General features: G+C 56.8%; 1 protein-coding gene across 1 annotated transcript; it reads left to right on the top strand.

Annotated features, from left to right (window-relative positions):
• Positions 1-1,331: 1,331 nt before the first annotated feature.
• Positions 1,332-8,755, top strand: LOC133927693 (uncharacterized). Its single transcript, XM_062374121.1, has 3 exons — positions 1,332-1,424; positions 4,623-5,105; positions 8,690-8,755. Exons 1-3 carry the CDS (start codon positions 1,332-1,334, stop codon positions 8,753-8,755), a joined length of 642 nt encoding a protein of 213 aa, XP_062230105.1.
• The last annotated feature ends 1,144 nt before the right edge of the window (positions 8,756-9,899 follow it).

The following is a 9,899-nucleotide window of genomic DNA, read 5'->3' as shown; positions in this document are numbered from 1 at the left end:
CAGTCATCCCTAGAACCGCATGGTGACGAAGGAGCGTGGGGCAAACGGATCGTCCTCGCCATTACCGGCGGAGGGAGCTCTGGAGGCACTTCAAAACGACAACGGTGAGACTATGCCCGTGGGGTGCACCACATCGGAGCAACTAGCATCCACCGACAGGCCCCCAACTGGGCCGACGCCCCTGTAAAATTCACCGTCGATGACTCCAAAGGGGTAAAATCTCCCCACTCCAATGCCCTAGTCCTCTCAGCCAATATCGCCGAAGTTGAGGTCTGAAGAATACTGGTCGAAAAAGGCAGCTCAGCGGACCTCCTATTCATGCATGCCTTCGACCAGCTCTAAATTTTGTGAAGCCGGCTCTCACCAAGCAGCAGACCCCTCCAGGGATTCAATGGAGCCCCCCTCAACACCCTAGGACAGATAGAACTCCCAGTCATCTTCAGCGAGGGCTCTGCATCACGATCCGAGGTTATCACCTTCGACGTCATGGACGTACCATATGCCTACAATGCCATCCTAGCACGGGGACCCTGAACAGATTCGGAGCTGTACCCCATCACAATTATCTCTGCCTAAAAATACCCAGAACCCAGGAGCTAATAACCATCCACGGTGACCAAGACCTAGCTAGACGCATTGAGTATGGGCACCCCGCTCTGTTCCCCAGTCGCCATATCCACACCATGACATGAGAGGGCTCGAAAGATCCTCCGTCGGTGCAACCCGGGCACCGTTGCCCTCCGAGGCCACAACCAGAAAGGGACATAAAGCTAGTCCCCGTACAACAAGACCAACCCGACCGAACCTTCCAAATAGGGGCAGACCTCGCCTCCGAGCAAGAAACCCAACTTCTGGCCGTCTTACGGAGTAACCCCGACATCTTCACATGGTCCTCACAGGACCTCCCATGAGTCGACCGTAGCATCATCGAGCACTCACTCCAGGTCGACCCGAAGGCAAGGCTCGTACGCTAGGGATTTTCTAAGCTTTCCCTGGAGCGGGTAGAAGCCGCAAAAGAAGAAGTCCAGAAGCTGCTAAAAGCTGGTGTTATCCGAGAGGCTATCCACTCCGATTGGCTCTCTAACACCATCCTGGTCAAAAAACATAGCGGAAAATGGCGTATGTGCATCGATTTCACGTCATTAAACAAAGTATGCCCTCGGGATCCATACCCTCTCCCCCGCATCAACCAGCTGGAGGATTCTACTGCCGGCTGCGAAATGCTAAGCTTCCTCGATGCCTACTCCGGATACCACCAGGTGTGGATGGCAACGGAGGATGAAAACAAGACCAGCTTTATTACCCCCTTAGGAGTATACTGCTACGTCAAGATGCCCTTTGGTCTTCGAAATGCTGGGGCCACGTTCTCCTGCTTAGTACACAAGGTGCTGCAACAACAGTTCAGCCGCAACGTCAAGGCCTACGTACGATATCATGGTAAAAAGCCAACTAGAAGCCACCCACATTGCCGACCTACAAGAAACAATTAACAGCCTCCGAGCTGTTGGCGTACGGCTAAACCCAGAAAAATGCGTATTTGGTGATAGAGGTGGAAAAATGATAGGATATCTTGTCTTCCGAAGAGGCATCGAGGCCAGCCCGGGCAAGATTCGTGCTATCATGGAAATGTCGCCTCCCACCAATCCTAAAGAAGTACAGTGCCTGGACAGCCGCCTCGCTGCCCTCAGTCGCTTCCTCGTGAAATCCACTGAGCACAACCTCCCTTTCTTTAAAACGCTAAGGGGCTCCAAGCTATTTAGCTGGACACCGAACTGCCATGCAGCATTCGAGGCCCTAAAAGCGCACCTTTCACACCTTGAAACACTCGCGATGCCCCTCCCCGGCTGTCGGAGGGTGAACTCCTATCGCAGGGATCCGAAGGGACTCCTTTTTGAGATTCGGCCGGGGGGATGATTCTGAATCTGTTTGCGGGTGAAGTAAATGGGCGTAAATGTGATGGTAGGTGGGATGGAATGATCGAATGCAGAATGCAGTAAATGCACTGGAGGTTTTTAGACAGGTTCGGACCGCACTGAGCGTAACACCATACTCCTGTGTGTATGCAATAAATGCACTGAGAATGTCTCTCAGGGATGTTGCTGGTTACAAGAATGCTTGTCTATCCTAGAGCTTCGGGCTCCTTGTTCTTCGATGGTCTCAGCTTCTGTGCTTGTACTGAGGTGTTCTTCTGTCTTCGGTCTTTGTTCCCGTCCGAGAGAGAGGGTCAGAGAACTGGATCTGTCTGGATTCGCCCCCCCTCTTTCTTCTGTGTCCACCAGCTCCTCTTTAAATACCCGCCAGCGGTAGCGAGCCCCGAAAGGGAGGGCACGAGTTCCAAGGCACCATAAATGGAAAAGCAGTCCTTATGGGCTGCTGCGCGAAGTGACGGTGGGGTTGAAAACGCGCCCCCACCCGGTCTCGATCGTCATGATGGCGTTGGCGGAGAGGGCCCACTGGGCAGCCACAGAGCAGCCCAGCGTGCCCACCCGGTCTTGTTTGCCTGACACAGCAGGGCGGTAGGCGGGGTGCCTTGGGCCTTGCGATGCTATCGCGAGGCTAGCCGGATGACGCGGGATGGGACCCGCGCATTAAATGTCCCCACGCCCTTCTGCCAAGATGTGGCAGGGACTGACACCGAGCGTGGTAGGAGCAGTTGGAAGTGACAGGCCACGCGCCCTCTTAAATGCGGCATCGGGCCTTTCACTAGCTGACACCTCACCGCTGGACCCCTGTGGGGGCCACCGGCGAAGGACTTCTTGGGCCGTTGGGGAACCGAGTGCTCGGGGGTCATTGTTCACATCCCCAAGAACTCTCTCCCGAAAATGCCCTCTCTTGGTCCTCGGGGAACCGAGTGCTCAGGGGTCATTGTTCACATCCCCAAGCACTCTCTCCCGGAAACGCCCTCTCTTGGTCCTCGGGGAACCGAGTGCTCGGGGACCACTGTTCATAGCCCCGAGCACTCTCTCCCAGAACTACCTTCCCTGGGCCCTCGAGGTACTCGGGTGCTCGGGGGCCACTATTTGCAGCCCCGAGCACACCCTTCCCGGTACTCAGCTTTTCTGGTCGTCGGGGGACTTGGGTGCTCAGGGGCCACTGTTCATGGCCCCGAGCGCCCTCTCTCGGGACTTAGTCATCTCGCACTTCGGGGAGATCATCCCCGCGGGAGGTCGCCACGTGGCAACCTGTTGGTATGGCCTCGGGACTCGGGGACCCCTGGTTCCTGTGTCACCGACAGCAGCCCCCGGGCTCATTGGCAGGCGATGGCCCAGAGACTGCGGATGGGGCCCTCATCTTCATCGAGGCCACATGGCTGATTCACAGGTGTCTGTTTTCTCTAGCCTGGGCCTTCCGTATGGCCCAGCGAGAAGCCGAACGGCTATGCGCCCGCCCAACTTCCGAGGATCGTGATAACGAGGCAGGCGGCGCACGTGGCAACCGCGTAGATCGAGGATAGTGCGCTTGGCAACCGCTGACAACTGCGCAAGCCAAGGGAGATTCGCCTGGCGCTTGCGCTGGTCGAGGAATTTTGTCTCGCTGAACGCGCCGCAACAGACCTCGTTTGAAATCCCGAAGATATAAAAAGGAGGTGGGTGCGAACCGTCCCCCCTTTACGCCATCTTTGTGATCAAGCCTTCGCCTTCTTCTTCTTCCTTGTGCTCCAAAGCTTTCGCCCTCCCTTTGGCCTGTAGCAAGCCCTTCCTCCCCCACCGCTCCAGCACACTCCCCACCCCGAAACAATGCCGAGGGCAGGAAGCAGCCGCCATGACAAGGGGGTCGACAGCATACTGCCGGAGTCATGAATCGTCAACAAGGAGGGGGCAGACAAGGTGCGGAAGATGATGGGGCACGAAGGCCAGCGGGAGGCCTCGGTGGTGACTCCGGTGAACTTCCCGCCCGTTACGGACCGGCCTGAGCACGTCGTCATCTTCGTCTCCTTCGTGGCGGCTAGATTGGTGCCGCCGTTCTCGACATTCTTCCTCCAGATCCTCAACACGTTCGGGATTCAGATGGCGCACCGCAGCCTGAACTCGGTAGTCATTCTGGCGATCTTCGCGCATTTCTGCGAGATGTTCATCGAAGAGCCACCGTCAGTGGCCCTTTTCCACCACTTCTTCGTCCTGCGACCGGCCGGGAAGAAGAGAGGCTTCTCCACCACGGACGTCGCCGGCTGCTGCAACTTCCAGCTGCGGGACGGCTTGGCGGAGCTGTACATCCCCCAAGTGGTGCAGAGCAAGTGGGACAACTGGCGGCGCGACTGGGTCTACGTCATCGTCAGCCTCCATGACCGCCTCACGTTGCCGGAGGTGGCGGCAGAACCCCAGAGATCGATCTGGGAGACGGCGTCGGCGGAGGACTAGCGGATGTGACCATTGCTGAACCGCATCGACGACCTGCGCGAAGCGAGGTTGACGTCGGTGATGGTGGTGGTGGATTATCTGCGCCGCCACCTAGCGCCTCTGCGGGAGCAGACCCGCCCCTGCTGGATGTACACCGGGCCTCAGGACATCACCAGGACCTAGATCGGTGAGGACTGGGACCTGGACGAGGCGGCGCTGGCGGGCTTGCTCCGGGTGGTGACTGACGTGGAAGACCTGACTTGGGCGGTGCTACCCCGGGAGCAGTTGGCGCTCTGCGTGGACCCGGGGCGGGTGGCGCTGCAAGCGACGCTGCCCGAGTTCGACACCCAGGGTCTGGTCAACCGGCCGGGGCACCGGAACCCCGGGACCATCCAGATCCCCGGGGTGGATGAGGAGACCTACGGCGCGCCGAGGACCAGCGGCCGGGACGCCACAGGTGGCAGGCCGCAGGCGAGCGGCCGGGATGCCGCGGGCGGCCGGACGCAAACCGACGGTAGGGTCGCCACGGGCGGCAGGCCGCAGGCCCGCTGTGGGGCTACCGCAGGCAGGAGCCATCAGGCCGGCGGAAGAGGCACCGCTGGTAGTGGAACGGCGGCCCCGGGGGACAAGGGAAAACGCCCCCGGACGTTCGTACCTCAACCATCGTCCTCGTCGTCGCCGTCGCCTCCACGGCAGCGATCGTCGGTGGGTGGCGTGAAGGAGGGAGGCCGGGGCGGCCAGTCGTCCGGCGCGGAGTCCGCTACGGAGGCGAGGTCTAGGGCTCGGGAACCCGGAGACCAAGGCCGGCACTGGAGCGTGTCTACAGCGAGTGCCCAAGCTGGCCCACCACCGGAGACGGGCTCCACGGCGGAGGCGAGGCCCTGGGCACCGGAGCCCGGAGACCAAGGCCGACGCGATGGGAGCACGTGTACAGCGAGTGCCAAGCCGGCCCACCGCCGGAGACGGGTTCCACGGCGGAGGCGAGGCCCCGGGCGCCGGAGCCTGGAGATCAAGGCCGGCACGGGAGCGCGTCTACAACGAGTGCCCAAGCCGGCCCGCCTGTCACACCCGGTTTTAACGGCCAAAACCAAGTTCGGCTTATGTGTGCCCAGGAAGTTTAACACACATAAGGACGTTATAGGTGAAGTAACAAAAGCATTACTTTATTCAAATAAACGTTCACTTCTTACAATAAAAGACTTCACCTAAGCAACCTCAAAATTAACCTAAACGACATCATCTAAACGACGGCAGCGGAACGAAAGCATTGGCAACCAAGACTCCACAGGCACCGACTGGAAGATACGCTCCTTAGAACACCAGGTCGTGGTCTTGGAAATCCTCAAAGTCTTCCACTGAGCAGCATATGTTTTTGGTAGGAGAAAGCAAGGGTGAGCACATAATGTACTCAGCAAGTGTGGGAAAATAATGACATGCAGGCTTATATCAAGAGTAGGCTGACACAAGGTATTATTTGCGTAAATGCGAGTAATGAAAACATATTTGGACTCAAAAGCATTAGACATATATTAAATGAATGTAACCCAACAATCCATCAACTAGCATACAAGGTTCCCCACCCTGCATACCACAACCGTCTAGTACTCCCCGTACTACGACAAAACCACAACATCTAGTACTCCCTGTACCAGAATCAAAACCAAACCACCATCTAATCATGTGAGGATCCAAGTCTCTCATATCCGTGAGCACGGCTGTTATAACAGTTTTACACTCTGCAGAGGTTGTCCAACTTTACCCACGAGTCAGTGAATTCCATGTTGCCGTGTTTGCAAGACACTTAACACACGCCAGTGGTGTGCCGCCAAGAATCACTGTATGACACTTTCCACTAACCAGAGACTAATCCAGTGCATGTCTGCCCACTAGGTTTCACCGCCAGGCTTTACGCAAGCAAAGCTCCTACCCAGAAGCCCCCTTTTGTGCTGACCCAACGCACACTGGACAGACTCTAATCAGTATGTCACACCTTACCCATATCAGCCTCGTGGTTGGTACGTTACTTCTTGGGCTGTCGCTCCACGAACCGGTCCTTACTTAGGTTACTTGAGCAAACACTAAACCAACATCATAACCATGACAACCATCACCAACATCCCTATGCTCAAGACCTATGGTTCCATGTTGCTAAAACATTATCATATTAACCATCATTACTGCATATGTTCATTAGTCAATATTATGACACTTCCCAATATCCCAAAAGCAAGGTTAACAATCTACCCATAAAAAGACTCCTAACCATAAACCATCTAGGTTCCAAGGGATGATAAGGGAATATCTAGGGAAAACCCTAACATAGGTGACTACCCATCATACTAACAGACATTGCATGCATTTTTGTAAAACAAAATATTTAAAAACATAGGTTCAATATGATCAAGTACACTTGCCTTCTCCTTGCTGCTGCTCAGTGTATTCTTGCTCCTGGTCTTGATGTTCTTCAAATTGATCCGAAATGTTATCGGCTAATCGCACAATTACCGGCAAACAAACAAACAAGATACACTAAGAACAGAGCACAAAACAAAAGAACAATGAGATAAAAACTTTCTAAAAAGAAAGAGCACTGAAAAACGAATCCATCGACGCAAGAATCGCTTAAATCGGAGTTACGATGGAAAAGTTAGGGCTAAAACAAGTCTAGGGTTAAATCTGGAAAAAGAAAAGGACTTAAATTGAATTATCAGAAAGTCCAGGGACCTTTTTGTAAAAATAGAGGGACCAAAATGTAATTATGAAAAAGTATAAGGACCTAACTGTAGAAAGACTGGGCTCTTTTTGTTATTTCAGAAAAGTTCAGGGGCTAAATTGCAAAATTACCAATTAAAGGAATTAACAGATTTATTTTTATACTGAAAAAGGTTTGAATTATTGACTAGGTAGCTCAGGCTGACGTGGCATGGTGACAAGGGTGACACATCAGCAGAAAGGCTGAGGTGGCGGCTGAGGTGGAGGGGTGACATGGCATGCCTGCTGACTGTGTTAAGTGGCCACACGTGGCATCTACTGATTGGTTGACCGAAGGGGTACGATTACATCTAATCTGGGCCGATGAGGTTAGATCCAACGGCTGAGCTCAAAGGGGATGGTCGACGGAGAGGTTCTCGGCGGAGCCGAGCTCAGCACGGCGGAGGCACACCGGAGCAGGGGAAAAAAGGTCGTCGCCGGCCTCGAGCTTCGACGACGAGCGGTGGAAAAGCATCAGGAGGGAGAGGGCATCCCGTTTGAGGGCTTACCGAGAGCAGATCGACTCTGGAAGAGCTTGGCGACGACGAGGGGCGGCGGAGGGCTCGGGTCTTCATCGGGGAGGGCGCTCCGGCGATCTATCAGCGGCGTTGAGGGCCGGAAAAGCTTCGGGTGGGTCACGCGGTTCCGAAGGTGGGCTCGGAAGGCTTCGGGATGCTCGGAATTGGCGGGGCGGCGGGCTTGTGCAGCGGCTGCGGCTATGGCGTCGGCAGCGAGATGAAACTCGACGAGAAGGCCCGGTTGCGACGAGTTGGCGATCGGAATGGGTCGAGGGGGATTGGAGCTAACTATAGGCCGGTTCAGAAAGGCGAGATGCACTAGGACTCCAGGGCGATGGCGGATCGACTCGGACACGGCATCTGAGTCCGGGAGGAAGACGATTCCGACGGGCGGGCCCCACGTGGCGGCGACTCGGTGAAGGCGCCTCGGCGCGGGGCGTCTTCAGCAGTGGGCGGTAGCACGGCGCTGGGCTGGCTCGGGCGTGCGGCGCGGTTTGCTGGGCCGGAGCAGGGCACAGCCCAGGCGGGAGGGGAAAGCCGGGGCGGCTGGGCCGAAGCCGAGGAGTTGGGCCGAAAAGGAGAAAGGCAGCCCAGAAGAAGTTTTATTCTTTTTCTTTTTCATATGAATTCAAATCCAAATTTCAAATTCAAAAACTAGGCAAAATCTCTTCAAATAAATTCATCAAAAATTCAAATAAAATACTACTTGCCTAATTCAGCATGAATGCAAAATATTCACTTATATCCTATGTCATTTTCTTTTTCTTTCATATAAAGTAGGGTTTTCTCTCTTTTAAAATAAAATATTTAAATTCATTTGAACTTTAACAAATATTGAGAAAAATTTGGAATTAGAAAAATTAGGGTGTTACACCGCCGCCGGAGACAGGCTCCAGGGGAGCCCCTCAGAGCCCCCCGCCGAAGAGGAGGAGGGTAGACTCCTGGCCGAAGCCACCGGGCCCAGAGTTCGAGATCCCAGAATCACGATGGCAATACAGTGGACCAAAATTGGCGTAAGTGTCCTTTTTCCCGAGCGCGATTTGCCCGGAGTTGACTAGGGAACTAACCTGTTTTTGCTTTCAGGCCGCCCAAGGACGTCGCCAGAGACCAAAGGCGACCGGAAGCGCCTACGCCGGCTCCCGCCCCTGAGCCGAGCGTGCCTGAGCTGAGCACGCCGGCCGGGCCGGAGCCGCAGGCGCCACCGTGCCCTGAGCCGAGGGCAGCGGCCGCGCCCGAGCCGCTGGCGCCGGCCGAGCCCGCCCCGAGCACTTCGAGGGTGGGGCAAATGGCCGTGGCGAGGGAGGTGCCGACAAGGCAGCAATCGGGGACCCCAAATGCCTCTGCAGAGAGGGCTCGTAGGGGACCCAGCGCCCGGCCGCCGTCCAACCATGCTGCGAAACCCCTCTCGGACGTGCTAGGAAGCGCCCGGGAGGTGATCGAGCGGCTGGAGGCGGCCGTGGCAAGGGAACGAGCACAGCTCGAGGCCGAGCGCGCTGCCCTCGTAGAGGAGAGGGGACGGTTGGAGGAGGTCGGCCGTCTTTTGGAGGCCCGCATCGCCTCGGCCCGCACCGCGAATGAGAGGGAGATGCGCGCGATGGCCGTGGAGCAAGAGACCCTGGATGAAGTGCGCGAGGAGGCCATCGCCGCGCAAGAGGAAGCCACCCGCTTGGGTGAGATATTGCGGCGGCGGGCCGCAGAGCTGCTCGCCAGGGAGCGGCTGGAGCGCGCTCGGGAGGATGCCATCCTGCCACGCGAGAAGGCAGTGGAGGCCTCCCAGGCAGACTTAGCCCGCCAGAACGATGAGCTCGAGCAGAGTCGTGCCGAAATCCGCCGTCGGGAGGAGGAGGTCGCGGTCCGCGAGACTGACGTTGAAATCACGGCGACGGCTCAGGACCCCGGGAGGAGCAGCTTACCCTGCGTGAAGGGGAGGCTGCCACGGCGTCGGTGGCCCTAACTGCTCGGGAGGAGCAGGCCGCCAAGTGGGAGGCGGAGCTGACTACCCGAGAGTAGGCCCTCACTGCCCTCGCCGAGCAGGTGAAGAAGGGGCAAGCCGTAGCCCCGGCGACCAGTGCCGTCCCAACCAGCGCGACCGACGAGATAACCCTTGAGGAGCTGCTGCAGATCCCGAAAGACGAGCTCGAGACCGTTACCGCCGAGCGGGCCAACGTCAAGCTGATGATGCAAGACATCCTTCGGCAAGCATGGAGGTCCGTGAGGGTGGCCGGGCTCGGGCGAGTCAAAGTGGGCGAGAAGGGGATGGATCGAGACACCATCAGCCACATCGCCCTCACCT

Source organism: Phragmites australis, chromosome 8, assembly GCF_958298935.1.
Source record: "Phragmites australis chromosome 8, lpPhrAust1.1, whole genome shotgun sequence".
In the NCBI taxonomy this organism is placed as follows: Eukaryota; Viridiplantae; Streptophyta; class Magnoliopsida; order Poales; family Poaceae; genus Phragmites; species Phragmites australis.
The sequence above is the reverse complement of the archived record's forward strand: the minus strand, read 5'-3'. Positions and strand labels throughout refer to the sequence as shown.

Coding starts and splice junctions, on each gene's coding strand:
- LOC133927693 (XM_062374121.1), top strand. CDS start 1,332: ATGCCCTTTGGTCTTCGAAATGCTGGGGCCACGTTCTCCTGCTTAGTA. Junction 1,425..4,622: donor GCCGCAACGTCAAGGCCTAC/GTACGATATCAT, acceptor CCCCGGGAGCAG/TTGGCGCTCTGCGTGGACCC. Junction 5,106..8,689: donor GCGCGGAGTCCGCTACGGAG/GCGAGGTCTAGG, acceptor TTTTGCTTTCAG/GCCGCCCAAGGACGTCGCCA.